Source organism: Haemaphysalis longicornis, unplaced genomic scaffold (assembly GCF_048455015.1).
Source record: "Haemaphysalis longicornis isolate Haplotype H1 unplaced genomic scaffold, Haemaphysalis longicornis Haplotype H1 scaffold_1, whole genome shotgun sequence".
Classification (NCBI taxonomy): domain Eukaryota; kingdom Metazoa; phylum Arthropoda; class Arachnida; order Ixodida; family Ixodidae; genus Haemaphysalis; species Haemaphysalis longicornis.
The window spans coordinates 271,882,336-271,897,509 of record NW_027526203.1 but is presented as its reverse complement, the minus strand read 5'-3'; the positions used below and the strand labels follow the sequence as shown (position 1 = coordinate 271,897,509).

General features: G+C 49.8%; 1 protein-coding gene across 1 annotated transcript in view; it reads right to left on the bottom strand.

Annotated features, from left to right (window-relative positions):
* LOC144145871 (SPRY domain-containing SOCS box protein 3-like) overlaps window positions 1-15,174 on the bottom strand; it is a 31,916-nt gene that overhangs the window by 16,363 nt on the left and 379 nt on the right. Inside the window, exon 2 of the mRNA XM_077677691.1 lies at window positions 2,786-3,004. Coding sequence (XP_077533817.1) covers window positions 2,786-3,004 — 219 coding nt within the window. The remainder of the gene's footprint in view (window positions 1-2,785; window positions 3,005-15,174) is intronic.

The window sequence follows — 15,174 nt, the reverse complement described above, 5'->3', positions numbered from 1 at the left end:
GTGGGTTAGTCAACGACTTACTCACTCGGCTGTGACGTTGGTGCGAGGAATCACGCCACCTGCTCGACACAGAACACGTGATAGAGTACACGTTCGTTCTGCGCATCGATTTGCTTATTCTTCGCGGTTATAGCAACAAAGATGGCGTAAATGTCGTTGCGGCAGCGAAGAAGAAGCAAATCGGCTGTAATCGAGCACTTAAACCGTCGTGATGGTCGTGAAGGTTACGTACGTACAGCTTCGCTACCTTCAAGTCTTGCGCGTTAGTGTGAGCTTCCTCCATTTTTTTTTATATTTTACAATAAGTAACAAACAGTACGTTCGACAAGAAGAGATTTTTTAAAGGAGCCATGAAGACAAAACACAAGTTTGGTTCATTCAAAATACGGCCTCGTTAGAATCATACTGACACCGGTTTTAACGTAAACTTTGCTCAAATAAGCTATATAATTAAGAAAAAAGGGAATGGCCATGCGACCCACTCGCTCATTTCCCGCACCAGAACCTATGATGTCAGACCAGCCTGCTCTGCGATTGGCGGAGGCCGGCAAAAGCAAACTCAAATTAGGCTGAGCTTATAAGCTTGCAGAACGAGCTATTTGTGCTTAAATTTAGGGCACATTCTTTTTAAAACAATAATAATAATGGGACAAACAGTGGAAGTTACGAAAGCACATGTAAGTATAGAAGTACTGATGCGTACTGCAGTTGGTACTGCGGGCACTAGCGTCTCTAAATGAGCTACGCTTTATTTATTTAGTGACGCTAGGGCGTCACTAAAGCCTTTATTTAGTGACGCTAGGGCACTATGCTTGGTTTAGCTGCACAGCACTGCGGGGATTTCGGGTTGTCTCAGACGACACTGGCCGATTGACGCAAGTGACGGTGTCTACCGTGACCATATTTGTCGAGCGAGTACCATGCTTCACGAAACGATTATTTTCTTCATGAACAAATACAAGCCAGGTTTAAATACGGTCACAAACAAACCAAAGACAGAAAACGGCTTGCCGCGATGTGGTGGCGCCATCTAGGTTCAGTAACGTAAACAAACGCACGAATGCCGCCGTAGAGTACCTCGATACCAGCGCCGCAGTACGGTCCCATGCCGCCGCAATTGGGTCAACGTGCTCAACGCGTTGTTCTTTTAAATGCGGAGCATTTCTTAGGCTCGCCTGGTCCTGCGTCGTTGATGGCGGCGCCGTCCACACGCTCACTGCGCATGCGCAACTCTCCTCCTTACACCCACAGCTCCGCGATACTACACTATAAAAAAAAGAACTAGTTAACAGCGCCCCGTTTCGATCCCACGACTCTCTGGCCGCAACGGGAGGTGCGCGGTGCTCTTCCCACTACGCTACAAATCCGGGACAGGAGGAAGTGCTACGAACGCGCCTTATGTCCTTGACTCATTCAAACTACGTCAAGAAGCTACTGATACAACGAAGGCACGCGAAGCTGAACGTCAACGGAAACGACGAACTGAAAACATTAGAGGGGGATGCTGAATTTCCCGTGGGAAAGCTGTGGCGGGAAGCGCCACGCGCCTTGCAGCTCAACCAGCCCCGTCCGCAGCGCCTCTGATGCTGATTGTGGCAGGATGCCCCTAGGGATTGGCCAACCAAAGAATCCATCACGAGATAGGTTCGCGTTCAACCACCGTCGTCATCTTCCCGTAGGGGAACCGCCGAAGAAGAAGAAGAACGAGAAGACAAAGCTGCGAAGAGGAGGGCGTGTACATTGCTCTCAGCCGGTGCACCAATGTCAACAACCTTTACCTCACCAAAGCTGACGGAGACTACCGATTCTACCACAGAGACAACATCGACAAGAACATGATGGACGAGTTTCGGCGCCTCGAGAACCACCGCCTACTCACCGTAACACAACAGCACTTGCGTGCCTTTGCCACCGGTGTGAGCCCGGACGCGGAATTCCCTCTGGCGCTAGTAAAAACCAGATCACTCAACATAACGGCAGCACAATGGAAGCACACGGAACCGCCACGATGCTTCGCATCCTCATCAGGGTTCCCCACGGGAAGATGGTGTAATTTTTTTGTTTCCCACGAGACCCAGCAACGGGAAACAGATAAGATGATCCAAACTTCGCCAATAAACCGGGTTGCGGCGATAATTCTAGCGCGGTTTTGATACAATGACTTGCTTCGGTGGCGAGTGAGTGACCCAAAATGGCGGCGCCAGCGTATCCTTGTCTCCACCCTGTACGGCGGATGCCTGAATCAAGGTTCCATAGGCTGCAGAGCGGTCGGTTCCTGTGATGTCATTGCAGGCCACGAAAACAAACGATTTAGCGGGAAAATCAAAATTTTAACTTAAATTGATTAATTTCTCAGTGAATAAAGCATCGTTTGTATCCGGACAAGCGCTGGGGGCACTATAAAACACGAAATCTTTCGAATAAAACAAACTTGTATTTTGTCTTCATGGCTCCTTTAAAGTCTGCTAGCACCATCAGCTCATGTGTTCTTAAAAGAAATAATTCTGAACAACCACATGTGTTCAAAACTTACGCAATGCTTTATTATTTTCTTTTCTGTATCACGGCTTCTTCGTTAATATTAATTTTAAGACAGCATTCCCGAGCGATTTTGCAATTCTCGATGTTCGTAGTTCACGCTGAGAACAGTGTGCTGTCTGAGAGAGCAAAAAAAAAAAAAAAAATCCGAGCACACCTTTTCTTCACCACAAAAAAGAGCAAGGTCAAGATCTTCGAACTACGCGTGAGCTTCCGCGGGCGCAGCTAGCGGCGTGCGCGTATATACCTTGTGCGAGAGGCCCCAGCCGTGCCGGTCCTGGCCGAGCAGGTCGAGGAAGGCGTCCGCGTGCAGCCTCGCCTGGGCTGTGCACAGGCCCCACATCATGCTGGTGCCGAACACGCGCTGCGACACGCGCACCTCCCAGTAGCTGCGCCGGTCCCGCGCCAGCGGACGCGCGCTCCGCACGCCCGCCGTGCCGCTGCTCCAGCGGGGGTGGAACTGCGCCTGCGCAGAACGAAGTGCACAGAGTTGCGTGCGTGGCCCCTTCTGGCGGAACCTTCCCCCACAACCAACCCAACTCCTCAATGAACTGCACTTTCCGTGGCATACCAGTGGCTGGCTCCGAAGGGGGGAAGGGATGAGGGAGGTGAGGCCTCGTTGCTCTGATTCTGTGTTCAGTTTTACTCGCCTATGCTACACCTGGGTTTTGAGGCGCGCCGCTGTGGAGGGCTCGGGATTACTTTGGACCACCTGGGGATCTTTGACGTGCGTCGAAATACCGACACACGGGCGTTTTTCGTCCGCATCTGGAAAGCAGCCACCGCGGCCGGGATCGAACTCGCGTCCTTGGTCTCAGCAAAGCGTCTTAGCCAATGGACCTCTCCCTGTATGTAAACAACGTGACGTCACTAAGCGCACGTGCGCGACGGGTGGCGCCTGCTGGCGGCCGCGAAGTGAGGTGGCGGTTGGCAGAAAGCGCCTGCGCCGACGGCACGGCCTGGCCGCGCGGCGCCCGAAAGGAACGATGTGCCGTTGGTTAGGGCCGTCATTGGCTTCCCACATTGCATGGGGGGGGTCTAGCTATCCTAGCTGTGGCCGTCGCACCTCCATGTAGCTTTCCGCATCTACAACCTCCGCAACACTTTCGTTTACCGTACGGCCAACTGAACGGCGACGCTTTCGGATAATCAGTGCGCGGGAGAACAGCCAAAACGAGTCATGGTGCTGTTGCGACGCATCCCAAAATGTTCTTGAAGATTCTTTGTGTTCGGACACATACCAAGGAAAGCTAATTTATTGTTGCTTTCGAGGTCCGCTTAAGCTAAGCGCGGTGCCTCAGGCAGCTAAACGCTCCCGGTTCTTGGTCTCTTTGCGTCGCCCGGAGACAGTGGAGTACATACGATTTCATGTCGAGGGGAAAAAGGAAAGGTAAAGCATGAAAGGATTAAATAGTAAAATAAGCAGCAACGAGACAAAAATATGAAGAGCAAAAGGCAAAAATTATTCCAATAAAAATATCGCGATGATGTCGTTCTCTACGAGATTAACCGATTGTTTTCTTACCTTTACCCCAGTGAAATATCGAAATGGTTCATCGTCATTGTGAGAGTAACATAGCAGTCACATATGGTTAGTGCGTATATCTTGCGACAGTGCACTGAAATATTTTTGGTAGTCATTATTTCATAATAGTTAAAGTTAGTGTCCATGTACGCCCGCTGCATACGCCAGCGTCGGGAGGCCGCAACAAATGAATACATTCACTGAGTCTGTTCGCTAAGGGCAAACACATTTTTCGAGTCGCGTGAGCGGCCCATCTCGCCCCGAAGGCACGATGCTACATGTGAGCACGGCAAGCATCTCAGTTTTCCGGCATCCTTAAGGCAGATATATAATTGATCAAGGTAAAAATTTATTGTACTTACAAGCAATGAATTTTGTTCGTCTTGAACAGATCCCCCCATAACAAAAGACCAAACTTGTCGTTGTCGATCAGGCGGCAGGCGGCTATCGCGGATCCCTTGTCGAAACATTTATTTCGCGTCGCCTAAGCAGGTTAGGCATTCATTGTGTTTTAATACAGTACTCTACGTACCTGCTTAAAACATGACAATATTTCGCAGCAAGAAAATTTCCGTCTGCCCCCTCCTGCCCCTCCCTATTTCACTTGAGCAAATTTCTGCTGGTGCTGCATGATAGCAGATGGTTGATAAACAGTATCATTTCATTGCACGAATCAGCGCGGACTGCCAATGTAGACGGTATGACTGCGCTTTGGAGAACAGCTGAGGTTCGAGAATGCGAAATGTTGCTACGAGTAAGAGCAGACTATGTCGCTGCTTTGGCTGCCAGCCTCTTCGGCACATTGCGCGCATCCGCAATACACGCCGAATTTACCTCTGTGGGGACTCCGAAAAGTCTGATGCCGCTGATTTTGCACGCAAAATTTGGGTAGCCGAGAGCACAGCAGCCCACCGGCATCAGAAAGGCCAACACGTAAACAAAAATTCCACTTTTGCGCGCGTCTAATGCAGCCTCACTGCATACGCGCCGCGCGCCGGTCCGAATGTTTTGCCAACCACCCTCCCGGCCACGCCCAGCACGTGCGATTTCCGTGACGTCACGGCCGCCGAGTGACGTACCCCGGGAGAGGTCCATTGGCCACTGCGGCGGGTTCCCGGCTGGAACAACTACAATACACGTAGAATCACTACTCGAAAGCATTTCACCCGCGGGACTACCATAATTTTGGGTGTCTGTTCCGAATTTTTTTATCGGCTATTTTGCTGGAGATGAGGGAGAAATTGCACCTGATGACCAAGCAATATTGTTTGCTTATTTTTAAAATACGTGAACTGTCAAAATTTCCGAAATAGCTCGGCTTTGTACATTAGGCAAAGGAACAATTTGCCTTAATTTAAGCTGCAAGTGCTTGCAAAACCCAGCACAGCAGGCGCTCGGGGTGAGTTATCCAGCTGCTTCAATTATCGTTTCCCATTCCTTGCTAATATAAGTGCTGATTTATGGAGAAAGGTCGCAGGGAGTAGCACTAGTTCAGTGAAGGTTTAGCGTAGCACGTGTGTAAAAAAATTTCCCCGCATTTCCCCGAGGGGAAGAATGTGAAAGTGCGAATGCAGGAGTTGAATTTGCGCGGTGCGGTAATGTTCGCGAAAGAGAGATCACACACACACACACACAACTACAAAGAAAGAAAGATGCATTTATTCACAGACACCTATTTGTGTTGTCGTTGTACTTGATTGCTAGAGCGATCTCAGCTTTGAAATTTCGTGTCAGTATTCCTTTAAGCGGGTGCATTAGCCCTTCTCACGCCCGATTCCTGGCCAATCCCCCACGTGGGTATGTGCCATGCACAGACACCTATTTGTGTTGTCGTTGTACTTGATTGCTAGAGCGGATCTCAGCTTTGAAATTTCGTGTCAGTACTCCTTTAAGCGGGTGCATTAGCCCTTCTCACGCCCGATTCCTGGCCAATCACCCACGTGGGTATGTGCCATGTCAGCGGCCAGGCAGCGCGCGCCCATCTCCCCCCGGTGCCAAGGAAGACGAGGAGATTCCTGGCCAATCTCCCACGGGGGTATGTGCCATCTCCCCCCGTTGCCAAGGAAGACGAGGAGCGCGCGCACCCGCAGCTGTTGCTATGTGGACGGACGGCGGTCAACGGAATTCAGGGTCGCTTATAAAGAGCATTCGCACTTAAAAGCAAAGGATGAGCAGGAGGAATGAACGTTTATTTTGCGCACAAGTTAACACAAGATGGAGTTGTTCACTCTCGCGGGGGACGTCCTCAGTCCAGGATGTCCTGAACCTGTGCAGCCAGCTGCGTCAGGGACGTCAGCTTAAGCCGATCCTCCAGGGGCGAGCTGGTCATTGGATAGTTGCCTCTCAGTTCTCCTTAACATACAAATTCTGCCCATCTCCCTGCACCCTATACCACATGTTATGGGAGTGCTCTCACTATTCTCCCATCCTCTTCCCAAGAGGGTGGGCATATATGAAATTAGTTAATTTTGCTAGACATTCTACCGCTCAGATTGTAGAAGGCTTGCTCTTCATAAGGGCGAGTCTTGCTATATACGTGGCAAAGCTGTACAGCCCACTCGAACTTCATGCATTTCTACTCTAGTAGAACCTAACGTTGGCGGGTTTCGGTTTCTGCGGTGTTCACGAAGGAGGCATTCAGATGACGGGGAAAACTAAATGGCGGAAAACTGTGTTTACAGTTGGTATGTTCAAGGAAAATGGAGCGAAATGAAAGTAACAAAAATAGAAATAACTTTGTTGGGGTCCACGCCGTCGGTAAGTGGTAGATGGAGTCCCTACAATCAGCAGAAGACTTTCAGTCACTAATTTGAGGCTTGCGGATATTGCAGTCTCTATGCAGTTACAGACTATACATCTGTGACGCGCATTGCACGGAGGCTCACTGTTCGGCTTGAAGAGCGACAGCCCAGTATCCGTGCACGCTGCGCGCCTCGCACGCAAAGTTAAAACTTGTCACACAATGCATGCAAGGCTGCAGACGTGACTGGTCGGTTTCAGCTTGCGCGACGAACCAATTGTGGGGTCGAACGCTGCCCCACTCCCTCGCATAAGTTTACTCCCCCCCCCCCCCCTTTTTCAAGATGCCGATACAAAAGAGGGTAGAATGGGGCCTCGCCGCAGAGGGATAATTCCCCGTCTCACGTGAGCGCCAGTCGTCGGTGTGTGATCGGATGAGCTGTCGCTCTCCTCAGACGAAATCGCCCACAGCTGGTAAAGCCAATACCCTCTAGAAAGGTTTGGCAAAGCCCCGCATCACTGAGTGAAGTGCGAGGGCAACGCGCTGCAATTATAGAGCGCGAGCAGGCGTCCGCAGGTCTGGGGGAAGTTGGACTGTTGTTGAAATGGCTGCGCATTCATTCACCCGCGCCCAAAGCCAAACGGCTACGTACGGAGAATGGGAGCCTAGCCTCCCACGATTGCGCGAAAAAGGGGTCAGCAGCCTAATACGCCCCCTCCCGAAGAGTCTAACCGGACGAGAAATGACTCCTGTTTGATTGGAAAAATAAAGGCAGGTGATGTTAGAAATGCCTTCCTGAGCTGTGACCCTCCGTTTCCAAACAACTGCTACAGCATCAAGGGCAAACCTCGAAACGAAAGCACCGATGAAAAACGATATCAGGCGGCATCACAGGACGCATGAATACAAGTATGAATCAAACACTCGGGTGCAATGACATAAAACGGAAAAATACAGTAGCACGTCCCAAAGCGACAACTACGCTGGCGAAGAAAAAAAACGAAACAGCTGTGCACAACCAACGCCAACACTTGGTTTCGCGCACGCCCCCGGCACAACATCGAGCAAAAAACAACAGAACCGTGGGGCATGTTGATATAGCACGGGCAGGACATCACAACTGTGCACGCAGAAACATGCGGATGCATCGACTGCAGTACGGCGATGTATTGAAAGTCGAGCAATCGTTGCACTTGAGTCCACACGACAAGCGGAAATTCTGCTCACACCGGCGGCACGGCTCATTTGCAACCGCCTCGTGCCACTAAGCGACGGAGGCGACAAGCGAACGCATTACAGCAACTAAACAGGAAACTTCACCTTTTTCCTTCCCAAGATAGGTCAATCGTCCCTGCAGGGCTCGAGTGGAAGGCACCGAATGGAACTCGAGGAGGAACCCGAAACCACCATTTTTCTTAAAGGGGTCCTGAAATGCCTTCCGCCGATGCATGGATGTACATGTAACCAAATAAAGCAATGTATTAGCAATCTCCTCCTGCAAGAATTTTGTTAAAGCGATGAGTATTAGCTGAGAAATCGTAAATCAAAAACCGCGAATTATCGTCGCGCCGTATTTCCTCCTCCTTTCAACTGTTTCTTCGCTGTTCGCCTCCCCTCCCATGATGCTCCGCTCCTCAGCGGTGACGTACTTCCGCTATTGCGCTCCCACAGACTGCCGTCTGCTACGGGCCAGCTCATTCGGCTTTTTCATCTCTGTAGACACCATGGACACAGGCTGGAAAAGCGAACGAATGACCTGGCCGCATGTGTGCGGCCTGGCCTTGCCCTTTCGCGGTGTACGTAGCTGCAGGGCTGCAGTTGGTATCGGCGGCGAACTCGCAGCCGCGTGGGGAGAATCGTGCGCTCGTTCCCTTTGGTGCACCGCGCACTGTTTATCCAAAAAGCGCGGTCTCAGATGTGAAAAAAGACATTTTCAACCGACACAGAACCCGTGCACAAAACGCGCCGGATCGGATCGCTTTATCAGCGGCGATGAACGTGAAGGCGAAGAGCAAACCAACGCTGCACTCGATCAGCGAGAACCCGTGTTCTGACAAGCTGCACCCATGTGTTGCATTCAACACTGACGGGAAAGCGTTTGTTTGCACTTGTTTGGATAGTCGTAAAATGTCCAAACACTCCGGCACTCCGCTAGCAGATCAGCCGGCGAGACATTTCGGAAAACATTTGACAGATGGCGCCGTATGCATTAGTGTGTCGCTTCGCAAAACTGATGAGACGCTCTACTAAAACTCCCATCACGGTGTCACGTAGCGGGACGCAAAAATTTAGCGTTTAGCGTATGCAAAGGCCACAAACGCTGTACTAAAACTCTATTAGCAGCAAAATAGCGTGCGTATGTGAAACCGCTTGCGTTTACAAAGCTGCACGCCGAGCGCGTACGTTTCAAACCTAGTGACATCGTTTAAATACACTGGCAAGCACAGTGTAACGTAGTCAGATATCAACCGTATGCTCAGGCGACAAGCAAGAGCTTGTTTTATGTGGGGCGGAGATGGCGCATAAAGGCCCGTTCGCACTTGCGACTAAAGCGAGTGAGAGCGGCAGGAATTCCGTCGCTTTGTCGCGCGACGATCGTTTTTGTCGAATGGTCGGGACAAATTTTGGTTGCGCGCCAGAATTCCCGTCGCTTTCGCTCGCTTTCGTCGCAAGCGGGAATGGAAAGTTCTGCCGCTGCCGTCTGCTACGCAGCTCGGAGGTAACCGCGCGATCTGCTCGGGCCGGATGAACGCGCACACTCCCGCATGGCAGCGCCCCAAGCGGCAGACGGCAGCGTACATCGCTCCCGGCGCCCGACTGGAGCCCGCCCTCGGAACACTAGCCAGTATATTTCAGGCACTATAATGGAGGAAAGAATTTTTGCTTCCGATGAACCTAGTTCTTTGCCCCTGTGTTTTTAAATACGTGAAGTGGTTAGCACGTCGTCCTCACGCAGCTCTGTATCGTCGTAGCATCGCTGATTGTCCGAACGAAGCTTGCAGCTAAGCCAATGCAGCGACCGAAGCTGTGTGTGTGTGTGTGCATCGCCTACTGTGTATTGTGGACGCGTTCGTTTCGCGATGAAATGCGACATTGTACTTCTGCGGGTGGATAGTGCTTCCCATGGTCTGGATTATCTTTCTCGAACGACGTACCACTCAACCTCGCATGGGGTATGTGCAGTGTGCCTGGCTAAAAGCCTTCTCGCTTGCGCGCCAGAGTTGTGACTTGCTGCTCGTCCCCGCAAACCGGGTGTGAGGTGAGTGCCGTATTTACGACGGGCAGGAGGAGGCAAATCATCGTCTGTCAATCGCGGTTCAGACTTGGAACGCATGTTGTGACGTTGCGTTCGTTCGAAACGCATCTCTGGATTGTTTTGAAGTTGAATAAAATGTACGCGTCAAACCCGGGCATTCGGCTCAGGGCGTTCTCTGCGATTGCACCAAAGAAGTGCCACGGGACTTTCTTTATGGTACGTACTCACGTAAGATAAAATCCACGTCGTGTTATGGCCGTGTTGCATTCAATACAAACGGTTAAGCGTTTGTTTACACTTGTTTCGTTTGTCGTAAAATGTCAAAGCACTCCGGCACTCCGCTGGCAGATCAGCCGGCGAGCCGACGCTGAGCAGACGACTCATATCTTTGCCGGAAGTGCGTGAAAAAGCCGCCCAATAGCAGGATGTCTAGCTCATGACGAACATCTGGGAATCGATGATGTAGACATGTGAAGATGGCGGCGTCCAAAAACACGAAGGAAAGGGTGAGATAAAAGCGACAAACTTTGCAACAAAAGTGTGAGCTTTCCGCTGCGCGTAAAAGAGTAATACTTGGCACAGGTCACGTTGGCGACCCAATCTAGCGATTGCGCTAGTTCATTTAGTGTGCTCAAAATGCCTTTCAGGGCCCCTTTAAAGGAACACCCTCTATCACTGTTGTCCTTGCTGGGGGATGTCTCTCGTCCTCCGTTTCGAGGCGCCATGAAAATGCGGAATGCCGCTTGGCTCACTGGCTGTTGGCACGGGCTCCTGGGCGACCGTGGCAGAACTTTCTTTAGGCGGGAAGCCTTCAATCCGTCGTCACTTTTGTTCATACCACAAGCTAGGTGCAGCACTGTGGAGGCTACATTGTTGTCAACAGTGCGCCCACTGTGGGCGCCTAACTCGCCGTGAAGGGGACCCTGAAAGGACATTCCCATCTCCCCTCTCGGCAAGTGGAACCGCAAGGCCCCGGCGCCTTTTGTCGCTTCCTTCGCGGTGAATTAGGCGCCATGAGGGGGCGGGCTGTTGACAACAACGTAGCCTCCACAGCGCTGCACCTAGCTTGTGGAATGAACTATAGGTTTGCATATATATGTCCAGGGGTCCTGTAGTCGGCTGGAGGCGCCTCGCGTGGTGAGGCGAGTCGTATCAACAGAATACAGCGTGTCTCATCTAGAACGTGTACGGCAAAATGGCTGTACGACACCAGTGGGCTAGTTTAGACTGCATTTGAGCTACTTTGGTTTTAGAGCGAACGCTCTAATACGCTACATCTTTCAAGGTCATCCATGGCGTCGCAAGTGACGTTCAGTCGCCGGCGCGTAAGCTGTGCTTTTCTTATCGCTTCACCCCCTCGGAGCCTGTCTGCTGTGGCACCACGCGACTAGGCGAGGGTGAAACGGCTGCTCCGCCTGCACTCGGTCGCTTAGCGCCGGCTGGGGCGTCTGTGCGAGCGTTTCAGCGCAAGCGAACCACGTGACTAGGCGAGGGTTCAACGGCTGCTGCGCCGGTGCTTGGTCCCTCAGTCTCGCCATCGATGGCGCGCCGGCTGGGCTGTGTGTGCGTGCCCTTCAGCGCAAGGGAGAGGATGAATCCAGTCACCCAGTAGGTATGGCTAACCGCAAACTGCGAAAGTTCAAGCAAAGGCAAACTTAATATATTCGCTGGAACTATCTAAGAATATGACTTTGCCAAGGTTTTGAGCAACAAAAGAAAACTTCCTCGTCGAGGTCACATGTTTTTCTTCCCCGTCCTCACTCCTGGCCTAAATGAAGTTGTTTGGGTGCGATCTGTTTGATACGCACGTTGTTTATAAAGTGCAGGCACAAATTGTAAGTATTTGTACTCAAAAGCGAAGTGCACCGAAAAAGAGAGAGAACATCTTCGCTTATGAAGCCTTGCTTTTATAACGTTTTGATTTTCGGTAGAAGTTCCGATTGTGCAATAAAGGGACTTCTTATCTGTTCGTGCTACCTCACAAGGCGACTAAGATACAAAGCCACAGACAAAAAAATGCGCCGTGCTTTCTCCTCTGAAAAAAAAAAAACAAAAAGTAAAGTTGTTAAAACCAAGCAATTACAGAAAGAAAGTATCGTAATTTTTATTGTCGTTAATGCATCCTCAAAAAGTATCCGAAGCGTCACAAATGTGTCCCATTATAAAAACGTTGGAGCTACACATTACCATTTGTTAGTTGTTCACTGCTGCGGGCCTGGATCGAGGGAACTTGCAATTCCTTTCAACCTCTGATGCCATTCGTGAGCCGAAGCCAATCTTTGCCTGATTATTCTCTTGCCTAATCTCTCGTTCTCTGAATTCCTCAGCTGCTTCTAGTACCATCCGTATGAATCCAACCTGCTGCACTGCGTGTGTGATCCGCATGCAGTTTATCCGTCCTTCGCACCACATGTGCTATATCCAAGCCTCTGGGTTGCAGAATGCCTTCCACCAAAGCTTGTCCCTTCCACCACAATGCTCCACTTATTTGTTATCTTAGGTAGCGCTTAGCGCTGACCACCTATTTCGATGTGCGTAGTGAAAGCCATAAATGCACCCGCCGTGGTGGCTCAGTGGCTAAGGCGTTGCGCTGCTGAGTACGAGGTCGCGGGCTCGATTCCCGGCCGCGGAGGCCGCTTTTCTTATGGAGGCGAAAAGCAAAAACGCTCGTGTGTGCGAGATTTCGGCGCACGTTAAAAATCCCCAGACGGTCAAAATTAATCCGGAGCCCTCCACTACGGCACGCCTCATCGCCTGCGTTGCGTCGGCGCGTTAAACCCTATACAATCAATCAACCGAGAGCCATAAATGCATAAGCAAGTATGCATTTATTATGTACACTTTCTCGTTCAGTGACGTTCGCCCAGCGAAAATTTGAAAAACGATAGTGAAGTAAAGCACTGTTTTACCCAGAAATGTGGTGAAGTTTAAGTCGTGTGTTTAGAGCTGTTTTGTTTTCACGCGTAATATTCCGTCGGTACCATGGTCGGTATAGTGGTCGCGTTTATTACCCTCACAAAGGTTTCCTCTTTGTCTTCTTTCTTTGCCTCCATGGTGCATTCAGTAAGAGCTGAGTATGTACGCATGCATGCATGACGTATGCATGCGTACGTCCAGCCTCTCAAAGGAACAAAACGCTAAGAAGTGGGACACACGTTGCAACATTGAAACAAGGTTCACTCACGTAACGGCCAGGGACTAGCCTTCGTGAGAGTGAGGTACGTACTAAAAGGACACCGTTTGACACGACAGAGGCAGCGATGGAGAGGGAAGTGCTTGGAAAAGGGGTTCATATGTATACATCCGGTAGCCAGAGAGAGGGAGTTTAATGGGGAAGCGCACGTGTATTCACGCTTTCGACCTTGACCTCGCCCGATGGATGCACGGATTTACATGCACCTCCCCGTACAATTACATCTCTCTCGCCTCCTGGATGTACAGGTAATCTCCTTCCCTCATACTTGCCACCCGCACGTGTAGATAAAGTTGGGTAAAGCTCTTCTTCCCACACATCCCTCTCCCTGGCCGCCCTTGTAGTGTCAAGTGGTGCTCTATTATAGCCGTGCCACACGCACACAAAAAATGACATTGAGTGTTTAAGGCCTTGAGATGCCGAAGGACATTATTTGGGCGGGCCGTGCTACACGCGAAAACGCAAAGGGATGCTGATGATAATGACCGAAAAGAGGAATGCACTCATATTTTACAAGCTATTAACGCAGAGAAAAATGTCTTACATGGGTTAAAGATGTTTTTTTGTGTATGAAATGGAAGGTTATGAGAAATAGTGTTTTCTAAAAATGGTGTGAGCCGTTTCTAAAAGTGGCTTCAGCAGCTGCCGTCGCCTGCTAGCGATAGCCAAATCCGAAAAATTCAAAACTACGAGTAACGCGATGTTTTGCCTTTTGCCGCTGTTTTTGTGAACTTCGTCTTCTCCAGAACTTCGCCACGAAGAGTGCACAAAATTTTATTAATCTTGATACAGATACAGCTTTTTGAAAGAAAGAAAGAAAGTAAACAAAAACATGCCCGCCGGATGGTATCCGAGCCCACTACCTCCAGAATATGCGTTTAGTGCAATGGCCACTACGCTACCGGTGAGGCTGTGCTCCCCTCCACTTTCTCGGGTATTTATGTTTAAGTAATCGTTTCCTGTGCGTGGGAGTGGTAGCCAGCGCCACTCCAACTACTCGGGGTGAAGGAGACGTTCACCCTGAGTGAAGGTCCCCTTCACTCCCCTCTACACACACACACACACACACACACACACATTATATATATATATATATATATATATATATATATATATATATATATATATATATATATATATATATATATATATATATATATATATATATATATATATATATATACACGGTTCAAGACACAAAGCATCTGGCGTTGCATTTCGGCATGCACCGGTAGTAAAAACGTGGGGGAGAAGTGGCAAGGCGCAAATAAATTTATGCTGGATCGCCTGGCATATACACAGTCATGGTGCGTAAAATGTCCTCGCAATGAGAAGCCCATTGTTCTAGAGACGCCGTTCACTATAGGACGAATGGCGTTCTGCCTGTTAATTGAAAAAAAAAAGCTCTGTTAAGCAGCAAAGCTCGTTAGTGAGTTTTTCCTACACCGTTGTCAGAGCGAGCCATGTCAGATGGCGTATGCAAAGGCACTTGTTATCTGTGCTTGACGGGATGGGAGTCAGCAACAAATTAAACTAAAACAAAGAAAATATGAACTTGAATACACAAAATTTTGAAGACTTTTGTCTATAATATAAAATCAATGGCGGCGGGTTTTTTTTTTTTTTCTAAAACCAATAACTATAACTACATGTCATTGCTATAACTGAGCCATGCCATATTTGGTCTTCAGGTTCATACTTTCGCGTTCGCTTTCGATATGTTGCTGACTCTATCTGACTCATGTCAGCATGTGTATACGCGCCGCAGTCTGTTGCAGTGAATTGAATGCACGAGGGTCGCCTTTGGCCGCTTTGCTGTACACGGCTAACGTTGCATGCCAGAAGTAACTGCAGAAAAAATAATGATAAAAAGACATCTGTTGTCACTCCGACGTTCGAAAAATTACTAACGAATGCGCGCA